Source organism: Ahaetulla prasina, chromosome 10 (assembly GCF_028640845.1).
Source record: "Ahaetulla prasina isolate Xishuangbanna chromosome 10, ASM2864084v1, whole genome shotgun sequence".
Classification (NCBI taxonomy): Eukaryota; Metazoa; Chordata; class Lepidosauria; order Squamata; family Colubridae; genus Ahaetulla; species Ahaetulla prasina.
The window spans coordinates 26,868,810-26,888,296 of record NC_080548.1 but is presented as its reverse complement, the minus strand read 5'-3'; the positions used below and the strand labels follow the sequence as shown (position 1 = coordinate 26,888,296).

The 19,487-nt window shown below is 43.0% G+C and overlaps 1 protein-coding gene across 3 annotated transcripts; it reads left to right on the top strand.

Moving 5' to 3' along the window:
• Nucleotides 1–844: 844 nt before the first annotated feature.
• Nucleotides 845–16,196, top strand: LOC131204681 (phospholipase A2 inhibitor NAI-like). 3 transcript variants are annotated; one of them, XM_058196183.1, is made up of 7 exons: nt 1,014–1,029; nt 1,357–1,428; nt 1,781–1,928; nt 2,497–2,610; nt 5,139–5,282; nt 8,673–8,810; nt 11,106–16,196. In XM_058196183.1, the coding sequence occupies exons 3-7, from the start codon at nt 1,880–1,882 to the stop codon at nt 11,384–11,386; spliced, it is 726 nt and encodes a 241-aa protein (XP_058052166.1). In that variant the 5' UTR covers nt 1,014–1,029; nt 1,357–1,428; nt 1,781–1,879; the 3' UTR covers nt 11,387–16,196. The 3 variants fall into 3 exon arrangements, with proteins under 3 accessions (XP_058052168.1, XP_058052166.1, XP_058052167.1); XM_058196185.1 differs by lacking the exon at nt 5,139–5,282 and having other exon boundaries at nt 845–1,029; XM_058196184.1 differs by lacking the exons at nt 1,014–1,029; nt 1,357–1,428 and adding an exon at nt 1,595–1,610.
• The last annotated feature ends 3,291 nt before the right edge of the window (nt 16,197–19,487 follow it).

The window sequence follows — 19,487 nt, the reverse complement described above, 5'->3', positions numbered from 1 at the left end:
AGACTTTGCTTGACTCAAGGTTGGAATGCCAAAAGCAGGTCCTTTATATAGGCAATGGGGTGTGGCTCCATGACTCAGCATTTATCCAGGCCTGCCCCACCAATCCTTCTGTTGATGTCGCCTCTCAGATCTCCGGAAGTGAGGGTCCTCCCACACTGAATTGTCTTAGCTGGATCTGCTGTCAGTAATTCCAGCACCTGGCTGGCTTCCTCTGATGGCTGAGCCAAAGGAACACACGCCGTATGAGTGAGGTTTATCAGGCTTGTTCGTTCACTCCTGGCATCCTCTCCGGGCATGGGGCCAGGGCCGGGGGCTGGAGGCATGACAGGCCGTTCATCTTCATTATCAGACTTGGAGTCTGATAACAGGCCTGGTTGGAGACGGGAGGGGCCCGGCTGAGGAGAGGAGGGAGGACGAGTCACAACAAGTTTTGAGTTAGTTGAAAGAACGCTTACAGTGGCAATTCCTTTTGGGACACTGAAATTTTCACAGAGTCATCGTTTGTCACCGGGGTAGAAAAACCCCTTGCTATATAATCTGTTTCACTTCTTCATATGCTCCAGAAGGCCTGTCAAAATCCATTTCTCCATGGCTAAGAGGAGTTGAAGGCAGTTTTAGCTGTATTTCATAAGCCAAACATCAGCTTGGTCTGTTTGTCCATTCTAAAAATCCCCCTTTTTCCCCAAAACCCTTTATATATACAGTATAAACATGTTTATGAATACAGGAAATGGATATGAATAAATGGGGACATTAGGATAGGGACGGTAGGCACGTTGGTGCACTTATGTACGCCCCTTACAGACCTCTTAGGAATGGGGTGAGGTCTACAGTAGACAGTCTAAGGTTAAAGTTTTGCGGGTTTGGGGAAGAAACCACAGAGTCAGGTAGTTAGTGAATTCCAGGCATTGACCACTCTGTTGCTGAAGTCATATTTTCTGCAATCAAGTTTGGAGCGGTTTACCTTGAGTTTGTATCTATTATTTGCCCATGTATTGTTGTGGTTGAAGCTGAAGTAGTCATTGACAGGTAGGACATTGTAGCAGATGATTTTGTGTACTATGCTTAGGTCAGACCAAAGACGACAAAGTTCTAAATTGTCTTAAGCTCAAAATTTCAAGTCTGGTGGCATAAGGTATTTTGTTGCGAGCAGAGGAGTGGAGGACTCTTCTTGTAAAATATCTCTGGACTCATTCGATTGTATTCATGTCCGATATGCAGTGCGGGTTCCAGACAGATGAGCTGTATTCGAGAATTGGTCCAGCAAAAGTTTTATATGCCTTAGTTACCTTCTGCTTAAGTGACTTTGTTAGTGTTTAAGGAACCTCAAATCTTTTCCTTTGATTTTACGACAAGAGAAAGAATGCTGCCATGACAACTTTGGCTCTGAAAATTGGGAGAATGGACAGCCCAGCTGCACACATTTGGGTGAGCCCTGTCAGTTACAATGACGCAGCTTAAATTTTCAGCCATCATTCAAAATAAGCAATTCTGTATTTTCTGCTGGAGAATAGAATTGGCAACTTTTACTTTGGCACCAAGCAAAATATGTATAAGATGACTTTGGCTGGCTATTAAATGTTTAATATTTTATTTGGCTTCATCCACAAGTAAGTTTGGTGGTTGTTGTTGTTTTTTCAAATAATCTTTACTTTTGGACAGCAAAACAGGAAACAAATAGATTTAGTTTCCCGTAAAGCATTCCTGCTGTTCTCTTTTGGGTTTTTTTTTCCCCTGCCAGAAAATCATTTTTATTTCTTAAATCCGCCTCCTTTTTCAGGAAGTGGTGGTTTTGGGCTGCTGTTAAAAATGCTTCCTCGGCTTCGGGCAACTTAAAGGAATTTCCTATATTCAGGATTTCCCGTTTGAACAAAGCACCATGGAGACTTCACCGACCGTCTTCCTTCTCGCCCTATTTATCGTCAAAGGTAAGTAGGCACGCGTGACAAATATATGAAGCAAACAGCTTCCATGCCTTCACTGCTTTTGCAAATTTGCAGCATCTTTTTTCCAAGAGAATTTGGGGCACACGGACAAGACCGGCTTGTAGACTTTCAAAGAAAGGAAGAACTCTTATTTGGCGTACTGAAAGGGATTTGGGGAGCTGACGAAATCTCTAGGCCGGTGTTTTTCAAACTTTGCAAAGCTGGCTGAGGGACTCTGGGAGTTGAAGTCCACAAGTCTTAAAGGGACCAAGGTTGGAGACCCCTGCTATAAAACAAAATGGGGCGGTATATAATTACTTGCTCTATTTTAGTGCACCACTCCCTTAAACTAGCTTCATAGAGCTAGCCTACAGTTAAGGAATCTAGAAGCTGTGCATCTGGAAGGTGCCACAGCTCAGAACAAGCTCCCAAACCCTTCCAGGTGATCTGTTAAGTGGTTCTTTTTCCTCCTTACCAACTCAGTTTATTCTTGGTGAAATCTTGGTCTCAAACAGGGCAGAAAAAAAAAAGTAGCCAATTTTCTGTCCTTTTTTTGTTGCTGATGCTGTAGGATTATCTCTGGAATGTGAAGAGTGCCTTGGAATAGGAGATTGTTCTGGGAATATGGTGACGTGTGATTTGGGGAAAGACAGATGCAGTGTTACTGAGATGGTCCTCCCAATGGGTAAGTACAAGAAGAAAGATGCGTCTCCTACAAGGAAGTTGATTTTATTTCATTATTATTCTGCCTTTATTACTTTATAAATAACTGACTTGTATTTCCTCACAAAAATCACACTGTGAAGTTGGTTGGGCTGGGAGGGAGTGATTGGCCCAAACTCACTCAGCTGGCTTTCATGCCTAAAGTGGGACTAGAACTCACCTTCCCCTGGGTGTCTTTGATTGGCCCAAAGACACCCAGCTGGTTTTCTTGGCTAAAGGAGGACTAGAACTCACCTTCTCCTGGTGATTGGCCCAAAGTCACGCAGCTGGCTTTCATAGCTAAAGTGGATTAGAACTCCCGGTCTCCCAGTTTTTAGCATGGTGCCTTAATCCCTAGACCAGTGACGGCTAACTTTTTTCTTGTCATGTGCCAAAAGTACATGAGTGCGACAGTGCGCACACGGGCTGGCACCCATAATACAATTTATTTATTTAGTTATTTATTTAATCACATTTTTATACCGCCCTATCTCCCAAGGGACTCAGGGCAGTTTACAGCCTATTAAAAACACAAATACACAAATATAAATACAAGAGAAAACACTAATTAAAAAACTTATTGAATAAGGCCGAATTTAAAATTATAATTAAAATACTAAAACCCCATTAAAAACTAAATTAAAATTAAAATCCTCGCCCAGTCCTGCGCAAATAAATAGATGTGTCTTAAGCTCACGGCGAAAGGTTCGAAGGTCGGGAAGTTGACGGAGTCCCGGGGGAAGTTCGTTCCAGAGGGTGGGAGCCCCCCCAGAGAAGGCCCTTCCCCTGGGTGTCGCCAGTCAGCACTGCTGGGCGGACGGCACCCCAAGGAGTCCCTCTCTGTGAGAGCGCACGGGTCGGTGGGAGGCAGTCAGTGGCAGCAGATGGTCCCGTAAGTATGTGCGCCCCCCACGCCGTGCACATGCAAAGATGACCCCCAATGCTCCCCCTGCCCCTGCATGTGCACGTGACCCCCCCCATGCTCCCCCGGTCCTCATGGATGCGTGTGCAACCCCCCCACCCCTATTTTTGGCCTAGCAAATCTCCCTGCAGCCTCCTGGGCCCAAAAACAGGCTTTGGGGGACACACTGAACTCCTGCGCTCTGCCCCACCTCCCACGCATGCATGCACAACCCCTGTCCCCCCGCGCATGCGTGCATGTCTCCCACATGCATCCCACCTCCCCCGCACCTTGCAAAAATCAGCTGGTCGGCGGGAAGCGCACACATGCATGCTCAGTAGAGCTGAGCTGGGCAATGGCTCTGTTGTGACTCCAGCCCCCGAACCTGGCCCCATGCCCGAAAGTGACTCCGAGAGTGAGGGGGAAGGGCCGGTAAGGCTTACCTTGGGATCACCGATTCCTTTGGCTCGGCTCCAGGAGCCAGAACCAGACCAGTCGGAGGACGTAATGAGGCCGTCATCCCCTGATTCCTCCCTTCCCCAGGCTACGCCTTCAGACCCAGCTGATAATAATAATCAAGCTTGGCTTGACCTGTGCTTCAGAAGATTAGAGAGACAGTGTCACCAAAAGGAATGGTGGGGCAGGAGCCCCACCCCACAGGATATATAAGGAGCTTTGGGACTGCTCTCACTCCACGGGAAGCAAAGTTTAGCTGATCCGTTTCAAAAAGAGCTGAAAGTCTTGCTACGTGAGTCATTTGTTTGAACTTTGGCAGGCAGCTGCAATTTCTCTGCCAGGACTGATAAGAGCCGTGAATCCACTGGCTGAAGGCCAGCTCGTGAGTCTGAAGTGGGGAAGGAGACAGAACAGGCTCATGTGCCCTCAGAGAGGGCTCTGCCTTCCAGCTGTGGCACACGCACCATCACGGCCCTAGACCATCTGTAATATATGTCAAGAACAAGGCTCCCCCCCCAAAAATAGTCAAGGCCACAACATTTTTTTTCTTTTTTCCTGACTGTATCTCACATTACCTCAATTAAAAATACTTATTATTTAGGGGTTTTTATGGCTAAGATCCCCCTTTTCCCCCAAGTGTTCCTCTACTTATTCACTTTGGATTGAGTTCTGAAGGGAGAAACCTTTGGTGGAAGGAGTAAGTACTCCACACTGGAGGAAACCCCACTGGATGCATCCAACAGCTGGGTTGGCTTCTGAAAAGGGGAAAGAATACCAACTCGGTTGCTTCTCTTCTCAAACATGCTTCCTACTTTTTTTTTTATTTGCATTTATATGCCGCCCTTCTCCGAAGACTCAGGGTGGCTTACACTATGTTAAGCAATAGTCTTCATCCTATTTGTATATTTATATACAAAGTCAACTTATTGCCCCCAACAATCTGGGTCCTCATTTTACCTACCTTATAAAGGATGGAAGGCTGAGTCAACCTTGGGCCTGGTGGGATTAGAACCTGCAGTAATTGCAAGCAGCTGTGTTAATAACAGACTGTCTTAGCAGTCTGAGCCACAGAGGCCCCTTGACTTAACTCTGCAATGGCCATCATGGTCTCTTCTGGTGTTAAAGCAGTTTCTCTCTCTCTTCATTTCCCACAGGGATATCCCTGACTATCAAAACTTGTGTCTCGTCTGATGTCTGTGACAAAGGTGTTCAAGTAATTAATCTGGGCCAGCAAGGAAGAGCTGTCGCCCACCTGAAATGCTGCGATGGAGATGAATGTGGAGACGTGGTCCCTCCAAGTATGTCAGCAGGGCTCGGTTCTCCTCCCTCAGGTTTCCCTGTCTTGTCCTCCCCTTCAGCTGTGTTGGGAACTGCAATTCGCATCATGACTGGATAGAAAATTTGGCGGAAGTCTTGAATGAGAGGCAAACGCTTCGCATTCCAGAATCACAGAACTGAATAGCAGAATAACAGAGTTGGAAGGGACCTCGGAGGTCTTCCTTCTCAAGGAGGAAAACCTGCAACATTTCAGACATAAGGGTTGCCCATTTTCTTAAAAACTTGTAGTACTGGAGCATCCATGAGTTCAGGAGGCAAGTCGTTCCACTGGTTCTCTCTTTGATTAGTTTCCACCCATCGCTTCTTGTCTGCCTTCAGGTGCTTTGGAGAATAGGTTGACCCCGCCTTCCCCCCCCTCGCTCTTCTTTATGGCAGCCCCTGGGATATCGGAACAGATACAGAAGGATCTTGACAGACTTGAGCATTGGGCGCTATCTAACAAAATAAAATTCAACAGTGAAAAAAGGAAGGTTTTACATTTAGGCAAGAAAAACAAAAAACAAAATGCATAGGTACCGTATATGTGGTACCTTACTCAATGGTAGTAACTATGAGAGGGATCTTGGTCCTAGCGGACAACCACTTAAATATGAGCTAGCAGTGTGCAGCAGCTGCCAAAAAAGCCAACACAGTTCTAGGCTGCATAAACAGAGGGATAGAATCAAGATCATGTGAAGTGTTAAGATCACTTTATAGGTCTTGGTAAAGCCACACTTGGAATTCTGCATCCAGTTTTGGTTGCTACGATGTAAAAAAGATGTTGAGACTCTAGAAAGAGTGCAGAGAAGAGCAACAAAGATGATTAGGGGACTGGAGGCTAAAACATATGAAGAACGGTTGCAGGAACTGGGCATGGCTAGTTTAATGAAAAGAAGGACTAGGGGAGACATGATAGCAGTGTTCCAATATCTCAGGGGCTGCCCCAAAGAAGAGGGGATCAAGCTATTCTCCAAAGCATCAGAAGGCAGGAGAAGCAATGGGTGGAAACTAATCAAGGAGAGAAGCAAATTAGAACTAAGGAGAAATTTCCTGACAGTTAGAACAATTAATCAGTGGGACAACTTGCCTCCAGAAGTTGTGAATGCTCCAACACTGTAAATTTTTAAGAAGATATTGGATAATCATTTGTCTGAAGTGGTGTAGGGTTTGTCGGAAGTGGTGTAGTGGTGTAGGAAAGTTTCCTGCCTGGGCAGGGGGTTGGACTAAAAGACCTCCAAGGTCCCTTCCAACTCTGTTGTTGTTGTTGTTGTTGTTGTTGTCGTCGTCATCATCATCATCATGTTACACCTACTTCCCTTACTTAAGAGGTTTGAGAGGTAGCTGTGGGGTTGAGAAGTTGTGGGAGCTTCATCACTGGAGGCTTTTAAGAAGAGACTAGACTGCCATCTGTCAGAAATGGTGTAGAGTCCTCTGCTTGGGCAGTGGGTTGGACTATATGACCTACAAGGTCCCTTTCAAATCTGTTAATCTGCTAAGTAGCACATCTTGCTTATAAGAAGGCTTGAGCAATCAAGATCATGAAGTTAAATCCCGGACAGAATCTGTGTTTCTCCCTTTTCTTTCTGTTCCACTTTTCTCTTCCCTTCTCCCTCCCCATTTATGTGGCTAAGGGAGAAATTTGTTAAGCGAATTCTGCCCCATTTTACAATCTCTCTTGCCGCATTTGTTCAGTGAACAACAAACAATAATTAATATTAATATTAATATAATTATTAATATTAATAATTTTTGTGAGCTGTAGCTTGCATCCGATGTATGCTTCGTTAGATACTTTAAAGCAGGGGCCTCCAACCTTGTCAACTTTAAGACTTGTGGACTTCAACTCCCAGAATTTTTTATTTTTTATTTTATTTTGCATTTATATCCCGCCATTCTCCGAAGACTCAGGGTGGCTTAGACTATGTCAAGCAATAGTCTTCATCCATTTGTATATTATATACAAAGTCAACTTATTGCCCCAACAATCTGGGTCCTCATTTTACCTACCTTATAAAGGATGGAAGGCTGAGTCAACCTTGGGCCTGGTGGGACTTGAACCTGCAATATTGCAAGCAGTTGCTGTTAATAATAGGCTGCATTAGCCTGTTGCGCCACCAGAGGCCCATTATCACCAACTGTGCCCCCAATGTCCCTTTCAACTCTCCGGCCTGGAGAGAGAGCTCTTCCACCAACCTGTAACGGTCTTTGGCTGGCAGTACTTCAGTCCCAAACGTTGTAAGCAGAAAACTTCTAACAAAAAAATCCAACAAGGCAAGACCAGGTAATTAATCCGGCAGGGCAAGCGAAATAAGGAATTCCACAAGCATGGCAATAAATCAAGCCAGTTGGGAGAATGCCAGGAACTCAGATAAACACCAGATGAACTCAGTGTTTTTTCCTGACAAACGCCCCTCCCATTTGCCTCTCCTTTAAACTCCATCAGCAGGTGTGCCTTGTAAAAAATAATTGCTACCAACCTGCCTTCCGTTGAGGATCTGTATACTGCACGAATCAAAAGGAGGGCTGTGAAAATACTTACAGATACCTCGCATCCTGGACACAAACTGTTTCAACTCCTACCCTCAAAACGACGCTATAGAGCCCTGCACACCAGAACAAGTAGACACAAGAACAGTTTTTTCCCGAAGGCCATCACTCTGCTAAACAAATAATTCCCTCAACACTCTCAAACTATTTACTAAATCTGCACTACTATTAATCTTCTCATCGTTCCCATCACCCATCTCCTTCCACTTATGACTGTATGACTGTTAACTTTATTGCTGGTAATCCTTATGATTTTTATTGATATTGATTGCTTCCTGATTGCTTATTTGTACCCTATGATTATCGTTAAGTGTTCTATCATTAAGTGTTAAATTTGTACCCTATAACCATCATTAAGTGTTGTAAATGTTGTACCTTGATGTAGGTATCTTTTCTTTTATGTACACTGAGAGCATGTGCACCAAGACCAATTCCTTGCGTGTCCAATCACACTTGGCCAATAAAAAAATCTATTCTATTCTATTCTATTCTATTCTATTCTGTTCTGTTCTGTTCTGTTCTGTTCTGTTCTGTGCTGTGCTGTGCTGTGCTGTGCTGTGCTGTGCTGTGCTGTGCTGTGCTGTGCTGTGCTGTGCTGTGCTGTTCCATTCTGTTCTATTCTTCCCCCTAAGCAGGGGTCTCCAATTTTGGTGACTTTACAACTTGTGGACTTCAACTCCCAAGATTCCTCAGTCAGCCACTGGGAGTTGAAATCCACAAGTCGTCCCGTTTAGCCAAAGCTGGAGACCCCTTCTCTAAAGCCCTTTTCATTGGGAATATATTTGCTTCTCATCCCGTGTCTGATTGTTCTATCTTTTCTATAGACTTGCCCGAGAAGGCTCCAGCCAATGGGAAACAATGCCCAGCATGTTTTGCATTGGGAAAAACATGTCATGAAGAAGTTACTGATTGCACCGGAGACGAGTTGTACTGTGCCGAAGGACTTCTGGATTCAAAAATGAGTAATTATCTACTTTAGGTCAAACCTTCCTCAAATTACATTAGCCTGATTTTGGAGGACAGCTTCCATCGATCAAAAGGGACAGAGGTCTAGCTCAGGATTTCCAATGGAAGTTTCCATCTGTCTTAGAGGACTCCAGGTTGTTTGTTTGTTTGTTTGTTTGTTTATTTATTTATTGGATTTTTATACCGCTCGTCTCCCAAAGGACTCAGGGCGGTTTACAGCCAAAGATAAAAACATAAACATAAACAAACATTAAAAACTATTTATTTATTTATTTATTTATTTATTTATTTATTTATTTATTTATTCAAATTTTTATACCGCCCTATCTCCCAGAGGACTCAGGGCGGTTTACAGGCCGGTAAAAAATACAAATATAATACAAGGTAAAACACTAAATTAAAAAACTTATTTAAATAGGCCAAAATTTAAAATTACAATTAAAATGATATAAACCCCATTAAAATTAAATTTAAAATTAAAATTCTAGTCCAGTTTATTAAAAAACCGATTCTAAAAATTTGGCCAAATCAGATTAAAACTAGTATAAAACCATCATAAAACCCCAATTTAAAAATTTCGTTGGGCTAGCCCCGCCCGATGAAATAACAGAGTCTTGAGCTCGCGTTTGAAAGTTCGAAGGTCGGGGAGCTGACGCAACCCCGGAGGTAACTCATTCTAAAGGGCAGGAGCCCCCACAGAAAAGGCCCTGCCCCTGGGGGCCGCCAGTCGACATTGTTTGACTGATGGCACCCTGAGGAGGCCCTCCCTATGGGAGTGCACAGGCCGATGGGAGGCTATTGGTAGCAGTAGGCGGTCCCGTAAGTAAACGAGTCCTGTGCCATGGAGCGCTTTAAAAGTGATAACTTGGCTGGTGGCCCCCAGGGGGAGAGCCTTCTCTGTGGCAGCACCGACCCTGTGGAACGAGTTACCTCCAGGGCTACGCCAACTCCCCGACCTCCGAACCTTCAAGCGGGAACTGAAGACTCTATTATTCAATCGTGCGGGACTAGCCTAAGTGTTTTAACTTAATTTTAACTTAATGTTGATGTATTAATTTATTTATAATTTTAAATTTTAAGGGTTTTATATCGGTCTATGACCGTTTTAGTTAATTAGGCCGGCTAAATATTTCGTTTTAAATGCATTTTAAATCTGGGATTTATGTTGTGTATTTATGTGTTTTAAATAAGGCTGTACACTGCCCTGAGTCTTTCGGGAGAAGGGCGGTATAGAAATTTAATTAATAAAATAAAATAAATAAATAAATAAACCCACACCTTGAATTGCACCCGGAAGACCACTGGCAACCAGTGCAGACTGCACAGGAGAGGTGTTACATGGGAGCATCGCGTTGTGTTCACACATTGGGCAAAGCTATGGTTGATTGGTTCAGCGGTTTAGTGTAGGGTTTTCTTTGGACCTTTCAAGTCAGTTTTTTTTTTAAAAAAAATTGTGGATTGCATTTAAATCAGCAGTGGGCCGCTGGGGGTTCGCAGGGGTTCAGGAGAACCTCTAGCTAAGATTCTGTGCAATTTGGAGAACCCCCCAAATCCCATCCCTGGCTGGCTCTGCCCACCCCACTGTTCCCAGAAGTCCCCAAGCAGTCAGATTTGGATGCAGGTAAGCGCAGGGTGCACACGGAGGCTCGGGGAGGGTGAAAAATGGGCCTACCAGAAATCTGGGAAGGTTGGAAATGAGCAGGCCTCCAAAATGCCTTCCAACTTTATTAGACTACAGGGCTGTCAAACTCAAGGTCAGATCCGTCTTGAGGGGGGTGCTTAGATCTGGCCCGTGGTGCCTCTGCCTGTGAAAATGGTCTCCCAATCTCTGTTTTCGGCTGGGACGGTGTCCTGAAACCCTCTGCCAGTGAAAATGGAGCTCAGGAGGACGCCACGTTTTCGCTGGCAGAGGGTTGCAGGCAGTGGTGGGATTCAAGTAATTTAACAACCGGTTCTCTGCCCTCATGATTTCTTCCAACAACCGGTTTGCCGAACAGCTCAGAAAGTTAATAACCAGTTCTCCCGAAGTGGTGCGAACTGGCTGAATCCCACCACTGGCTGCAGGAAGCCGTCCCAGCCAAGAACGGAGATTGAGAGCCCGTTTTCACTGGCGGAGTACTTGGGCCCCCACAGGCGCCCCTGACACGAGTGATGTCAAGCTAGCCACGCCCACCCTGGCCCATTGAGGTCAAACACAACCCCTCCATGAAATTGAGTTTGACGTCCCTGTTATACTGCAATATTGTGATTGACCCAATCTTGGCACTTCATCCCTTTCATTTTCTCCACAGGTATGTTTTCTGTGGAGGTCAGTTTGAAGGGATGTGCAAACAAAGCTCTCTGTGATAGCCTGGTTGGATATGAAGCCATGGCTCCTGAGAACAGTGAACATCACGCTATGGAATGCACACCAGACTCTTCAATCCAGCAGCAGGAGTTCTCAACCGTCGGCCCGTGGAATAACTTGACTATAATTCAAGGGTTCTCTGGGGGTGTTAATCCCATTCCCAGATGGTTTGGACTCTCCCTCACAATTCTTTCTGGCGTCCTTCTTAGGAAATTCCTGGCTTGATTTTTGCCAAGATTTCATCATCGGAAAAATGCCGTGCTGGTCTACGGTATTCCAAAATCCGGAGTCTCGTAGCACTTTTTCAGCTAAGAAAGTTTATTAAAAACAATAATTAATATTAATATTAATATAATTATTAATATTAATAATTTTTGTGAGCTGTAGCTTGCATCCAATGTATGCTTCGTTAGATGCTTTAAAGCAGGGGTCTCCAACCTTGTCAACTTTAAGACTTGTGGACTTCAACTCCCAGAATTTTTTATTTTTTTTATTTTTTATTTTATTTTGCATTTATATTCCGCCCTTCTCCAAAGACTCAGGGTGGCTTACACTATGTCAAGCAATAGTCTTCATCCATTTGTATATTATATACAAAGTCAACTTATTGCCCCAACAATCTGGGTCCTCATTTTACCTACCTTATAAAGGATGGAAGGCTGAGTCAACCTTAGGCCTGGTGGGACTTGAACCTGCAGTAATAGCAAGCAGCTGCTGTTAATAACAGACTGTCTTACCAGTCTGAGCCACAGAGCTTTGCTGGCTGAGGGATTCTGGGAGTTGAAGTCCACAAGTCTTAAAGTTGCCAAGGTTGGAGACCCCTGCATTAAATCGTCAGGTCATCTAAAGATTCAAGTGATCCAGCTTGCTTCCAGCTTCTGTATCTTCTACAATCATAGATATTTCAAAAGAAAATCAGGAAAGTGTCCTTACTCAGAGGTTCACAGCACTTGAGTTAATGTTTTTGATGTCCAGGGCTGTCCTCTAACAATAGAAGGGCCGGCTAATGTGCTGTAATGTTATCACCAACTGTGATGGTGAGAAATAATGTTCAATTGTGGTTCTCATTCACTATCAGATGGATATACAATCTTCAGTTCCCTTCAGCACTAGCCAAGACAGTCTTTCTTCTTTGCGGTTGGTTCCAGAAAAAAATTCAAAGGTTGTGATTAGAATGGAATGGAATGGAATGGAATGGAATGGAATGGAATGGAATGGAGTAGAGTAGAGTAGAGTAGAGTAGAGTAGAGTAGAGTAGAGTAGAGTAGAGTAGAGTAGAGTAGAGTTCTTAGAGTAGAGTAGAGTAGAATTCTTTATTAGCCAAGTGGACACACAAGGAATTTGTTTTTGGTGCATAAGCTCTCACTGTACATAAAGCTATAAGTGATCATAGTCATCTTAAAAATACATTCATCATAAATCATAAGGTTGTGATTAGTAGCTTTTATTAAGAAGAAAAATTTTAGTTATTACACAAGAACTCCATCAACATGGTTTTCATCTAAAGCCTCTTTATACAATTCATTCCAGTGCCAAAATCTTTTCCAATTTTTTTAGGGCCTTCCAATGGAAAGGAAGAGAAACAAGGACAGAAGTTTCATTTTTCTGGAAAACTGTACCTGCTTGTAACTTTGAAAACCATCAACCCCCTTCTCGGTCTGTTTGAGAAGCAATCTCCAGCCTGTCATATACGAGGAATTTAATGAGGACTGTAGTTTGCCAATCATTGGAGAACACGGTTCACTAGATAAAAGCTAAGTCTTAGGTGGAGCTGGTAAGATCAGGACAGAGTGATCCATTTCAGTGGATTCCAGTTTTCAATTATTCTGATTCACATTCCCATCCATCTGCTTGTAATTTTGAAAACAACAACACACAACGTTTGCATTTTCATACCCGTGTTTCCCCAAAAATAAGACCCTGTCTTATATTTTTGGACCCTGAAATGAGCGCTTGGCCTTATTTTAACATAATAACAGAGTTGGAAGGGACCTTGGAGTCCAACCCCCTGCCTGGGCAGGAAACTCTACACCATTTCAGACAAATGGCTATCCAACATTTTCTTAAAAATTTCCAGTGTTGGAGCATTCACAACTTCTGGAGGCAAGTTGTTCTACTTATTGATTGTTCTAACTGTCAGGAAGTTTCTCCTTAGTTCTAAGTTGCTTCTCTCCTTGATTAGTTTCCACCCATTGCTTCTTGTCCTGCCCTCAGGTGCCTTGGAGAACAGCTTGACTCCCTCTTCTTTGGGGCAGCCCCTGAGATATTGGAACACGGCTATCATGTCTCCCCTAATCCTTCTTTTCATTAAACTAGACATACCGAGTTCCTGCAACCGTTCTTCATATGTTTTAGCCTCCAGTCCCCTAATCGTTTTATTTTTGTTTCATTTCATTTTATTTATTTTTGTTTCATTTCATTTTATTTTCGGGGAGGTCTTATTATTTTGGGGCACATGGAGCAAGACGGGACTCCTCTTCCCATCTTATCTGATTTCCAGCTCTGTCTACCTAACCCTAACCAGAGGAAATGGTGGGGACCGCCTGTGCATGCATTTAAATATTTTCGGGGAGGGCTTATTTTCGGGGAGGGCTTATTTCAATGCATGCACTCAAAAACCCAATTGGGCTTCTTATCAGGGATGTCTTATTTTCGGGCAAACACGGTCCATGTTTCTCGGTCGTTGATTCCATCCGGTCAATTCCTGAGAGAAAAGGCTGGGTTACGCCAACAAACAAATTACAGGCAACAGATAGATTATTGTAGAGAGCCAGGGAAATGTCTTTGCCGGATGTAGGGCGGATCTGTTACCAGAGTGACAAGGAGAAAAATATGGCTTATGTCCAAACCAAGCAGAAAGGATTCATAAAAGATTCAGACAGACAGACACCTCCCTAATTTGGATAGGTGTGAAAGGGGGAGGGGACATAGCAGAATCAGATTTGCCAGATTCTGCTACTCTAGCACACCCCCCCCCCGTCTTTCTGTCCCTCCCTCCCTCCCTCTCTTTAAAAGTTTCTGTTAGAGTTTATCGTAATGGAAAACACAAAGGGTTGAGTTAAGTTTGGAAAGGAAAGGGGAAGGAAGGTAAAAAGAAACAGAAGAAAAAAAAGGGAATGAGCTCCCGCTCTATTTTGTGCAGTACAATACAAAATGCAGTTGTCACCTCAACTTTTCGGCTTTGTATTTCTAGTAGATATAAATCGCTTCTATAACAACAATGTTAATCTAGTCTTCGAAACCCAAGACCAAAGTTTTATTTATTTATTTTTTTCTGTTTTGAGCATAAAGTCCAGAAGTTGTTTCCAGGTGGAAACACACCGGATATGTTTTTCCCTCTTTAATTAAAACAGCTTTGACACCCCCATCGTTTTTTTTTTTCCCTACCCATTTTTCCTTGTGGAGATTGACTTCTCTATTGTAGCCATTCTCAATAAAAACAGTCCGTCTTCCTATCGAGATGCTTCTTTGTCTGGTCAGCTTGGTTATTGTCATTTTTCTTACACATTACTTTGAACCGGATGAAGAATCCTCTTTTGAAACGGGTGTGTGTGTGTGTGTGGGGGTGGCAGGCGGCTGTTCTCAGGTCAGTTGCCTGTGGATTGCATCTCCACAGGCTACTTAAGGCCTTAATTCTTCTCCTCTCCAACCTGCAGCCTTAATAATAATAATAATAATAATAATAATAATAATAATAATAATAATAATAATAATAATAATAATAATAATAATAATAATAATAATAATATCAGAGTTGGAAGGGACCGTGGAGGTCTTCTAGTCCAACCCCCTGCCCAGGCAGGAAACTCTACACCATTTCAGACAAATGGCTATCCAACATTTTCTTAAAAAATTTCCAGTGTTGGAGAATTCACAGCTTCTGGAGGGAAGTTGTTCCACTGATTAATTGTTCTAACTGTCAGGAAATTTCTCCTTAGTTCTAGGTTGCTTCTCTCCTTGATTAGTTTCCACCCGTTGCTTCTTGTTCTACCCTCAGGTGCTTTGGAGAATAGCTTGACTCCCTCTTCTTTGTGGCAGCCCCTGAGATATTGGAACATTGCTATTACATGTCCCCTAGTCCTTCTTTTCATGGATTCATGGGTTGGATAGAGGTAACCAGATACAGAATAGAATACAGAATAACAGAGCTGGAAGGGACCTTGGAGGTCTTCTAGTCCAACCCCCTGCCCAGGCAGGAAACCCTACACCACTTCAGACAAATGGTTGTCCAATCTCTTCTTAAAAACTTCCAGTGTTGGAGCATTCACAACTTCTGGAGGCAAGTTGTTCCACTGATTAATTATTCTAACTGTCAGGAAATTTCTCCTTAGTTCTAAGTTGCTTCTCTCCTTGATTAGTTTCCACCCATTGCTTCTTGTCCTGCCTTCAGGTGCTTTGGAGAATAGCTTGACTCCCTCTTCTTTGTGGAAGCCCCTGAGATATTGGAACCCTGCTATCATGTCTCCCCTCGTCCTTCTTTTCATTAAACTAGGCATACTGAGTTGATGGAGTCTAATTCCATTTGCAAACAGATGTTGTCGAGTTGGCTCTGCTCTGCTCTCTGGCAGCCGTGTTTATTTTTATCAAGGAGAAGTGGCCTTCTCCTAGCATCACTTCACTTGATTTTTTTTCTTCCCTAGGATAGGGGTGTCCCTCATGCAGTGGTTGCTTGGGTTCTTATACATTTTTTAATATCAAATAATATATCATAATATCTTTTTCAGTTTGTCTAAAAGACCCGCCTTCTTTTCACATTTTTGATGATGGATGGACATTTAAGCTGATGTTTGGGGCAGGTAAGGACATAGGTTATTAACAGAATTGGGAATCCAGCTGTTTGAGACAGCTACTGTATGACTGTAACTTTGTTGCTGGCAATCCTTATGATTTATATTGATATATTGACCATCATTTGTGTTATAAATGTTGTACCTTGATGAACGTATGTTTTCTTTTATGTACACTGAGAGCATATGCACCAAGACAAATTCTTTGTGTGTCCAATCACACTTGGCCAATAAAAAATTCTATTCTATTCTATTCTATTCTATTCTATTCTATTCTATTCTATTCTATTCTATTCTATTCTATTCTATTCTAAAGGCATGGACTATTAAAAGAACGATAACCAGATGTTCAAGTCAGCTAAAAACATAGACTATTAAAAGAACTGAGAATCCAGGAATTTGAGACCACTAAATGTGTGGGCTATTAAAAGAACTGGATGACCAGATGTTTGAGTCAGCTAAAGGCCTGGACTATTAAAAGAACTGGAGAACTCAGGTGTGCAGGCCCGTTAAGGGCAAAGATGATTAAAAACTAGGAATTCAGGTGCTTTGGTCAACTAAGGGCATATAGACTATTAAAAGAACTATGAATCCAATACCATCTCTCCTTGCATATGAATCCAACACTATCTCTCCTTGCATGCTGAAGATGTCATAAATTTTAATTCATAAATTTTTACAGCACCAGATGTTGCTGGTGTTGAACAATTTATTTACTAAACCACAGCTAACCAAACCATGGAACAGTGTAAAAAGGTAAAGGTTCCCCTCGCACATATGTGCTAGTTGTTCCTGACTCTAGGGGGCGGTGCTCATCTCTATTTCAAAGCCGAAGAGCCAGCGCTGTCCGAAGACGTCTCCGTGGTCATGTGGCCGGCACGACTCAATGCCAAAAGCGCAAGGAACGCTGTTACCTTCCCACCAAAGGTTGGCAGAAGCTGGAACAAGTAACAGGAGCTCACCCTGTTACGTGGCACTAGGGATTCGAACCGCTGAACTGCTGACCTTTCGATCGACAAGTTCAGCATCTTAGCCACTGAGCCACCATATCCCATGGCATAGTGTACTATGTGTCTTATTCATTTACTATCGTTATCTCTCCTACACACAGGCAAATTCCGGTCCGTTTCTTCCATCACAGGCTATTTTTCAACCATATGAAATCAGCGTACACATACATAGTTCTAGGACTATCTCAGGAGGGGCTTTTTCCCCTCCTCATTGTGGTTGAGCAGGTGCTCCTTCAGGAAATGAGGAACTTCCTTGAATCAGAAAGGAACTGTGAAGTGAATTCCATAGAATAGAATAGAATTTAGAATAGAATTTTTTTTTTATTGGCCAAGTGTGATTGGACACACAAGGAATTTGTCTTGGTGCATAGGCTCTCAGTGTACATAAAAGAAAAGATACATTCATCAAGGTACAACATTTACAACACAATTGATGATCAATATATCAATGTAAATCATAAGGATTGCCAGCAACAAGTTATAGTCATACAGTCATAAGTGGAAAGAGATTGGTGATGGGAACTATGAAACGATTAATAGTAGTGCAGATTCGGTAAATAGTTCTTGTGTCTAGTTGTTCTGGCATATTGGTAGAAAATATATATTTCTGTCTTTCTCTCTCTCTCTCATACCTAGCAGTTTGTATTAGAACTTAATGTCCAAAATTAATTTTGAGGTCAGTGAGTTGATCAAAATAAGCAGACAGGAAACATCTGTTTTCCTCAAAGTTGGCCTGCTGCAGGCTGGATTGGAGGCCTGGAATTTCCTCTCCAGCCTCTCCTTCCCTCGTGCATAGTTTTGTCATTCAGACAAAGAGTTGAATCAAATCAACGGGCCTGAGCACCAGCCAGGCTTAATGTACACAGGGCAAATACAGAGGCTAGTTTTGAACTAACCTGACCAGGTTTGTTATTTGAACACAAGTTGCAGTGGGAAGAAGGAACCGGAGGATGAACCATCACCAAGACAACAACCAGATAAAAAAAATTTGAGTCCGGGACGAAACTGCAATTTGAGGAAGAATCTTGGATAGGACCCTCCCTAGTTCTTGCAAAGATAAAGGAAGGGAGGGTAAAGTTTGTTTAGCTGGGCGGAACATTATCCTTAACCCTCACCCTCACCCTCACCCTCACCTTCACCCCCACCCTCACCCTCACCTTTACCCTCACCCTCACCCTTTTACCCTAACCCTTACCTTTACCCTAACCCTAACCTTCACCTTAACCCTAACCCTAACCTTTACCCTCATCCTAACCTTCACCCTCACCCTAACCTGTACCCTAACCTTAACCATCACCCTATCCATAACCCTCACCCTAACTCTAACCCTAACCTTTACCCTAACCATAACCTTTACTCTCACCCTAACTCTAACCCTCACCCTCACTCTAATTCTCACCCTAACCCTAACCCTAACCCTAACCCTAACCCTAACCCTAGCCTTTACCCTAACCCTAACCCTAACCCTAACTGTAACCCTCACCCTCACCCTCACCCTAACCCTAACCGATCGTGAAAACATTTGAGTCTGGGATGGGGATGATGGGAGGTAGAGAAAGCATCTCAGAAGGGATCCTTCTACACAGGAGTGGCCAAAATTGGGGAAACCTTTTGGGAAAAGTGTATTTTCTAAAACTAGCTAATAACACCACTTTTTTTTTGGAGTAGTACCATAAAATTATATATCAATGGAAAGGTAATTCAGTCAAGAATATAATGGAATCACTTTTATGAAGGATTTGCTGTTAAAATAGCAGTTACAGTATAAAGAAGAAAAGTGAAACACATAGAAAAAACTGAGATGTACAAAAATTATCGCCATAGAAAAAATGAGATATGCAAAAATGATCACCATGTCAGTTAATACTTAGCTGGGTAAACTTTAGCATGAATTATGGCCTTACAACATCTTCCCATGGAGTGAACCAAGTCCTTGAGTTCTGCACCTGCTATAATGTGAAACCAAGATTGAATGATGGCTTCTATTCACTGGGTGTTATTACTGGGTCTCTTCTGAATAACAAGTTTCCACAGATTTTGAGTTGGGTTAAGGTCTGGGCTATTCCCAGGCCATTCGAGCAGTAGAATAGGATTATTGTGAAACTCCCCCCCAAAAAGGTGGTGTTATTATCCATCAAACCTCAAAAATACACTTTTCCCAAAAGGTTTCCACAACTTTGGCCACTACTGTAGTTTTCAGGAGAAAGCTAGTTTGGTATAGCGGTTAAAGCGTAAGGCTATAATCCAAGAGACAGTGAGTTCTAGTCCCACCTTAGACACGAAATCAGCTGAGTGATCTTGGGCCAGTCACTTTCTTTCAGCCCTAGGAAGGAGGCAATGGCAAGCCACTTCTGAAAAACTTTACCAAGAAAACTGCAGGCACATTCTGGGAATCAATCAAAATAGAGCTGGAAGGGACTTTGGAGGTCTTCTAGTTTATCCGAAGAGGGAAAAAAGTAAGAGAGGGGAGAGGTGGTACCTTTGGACTTGCAAGATTCTATTACTGTAACCTAACAATAAAAATAGGGA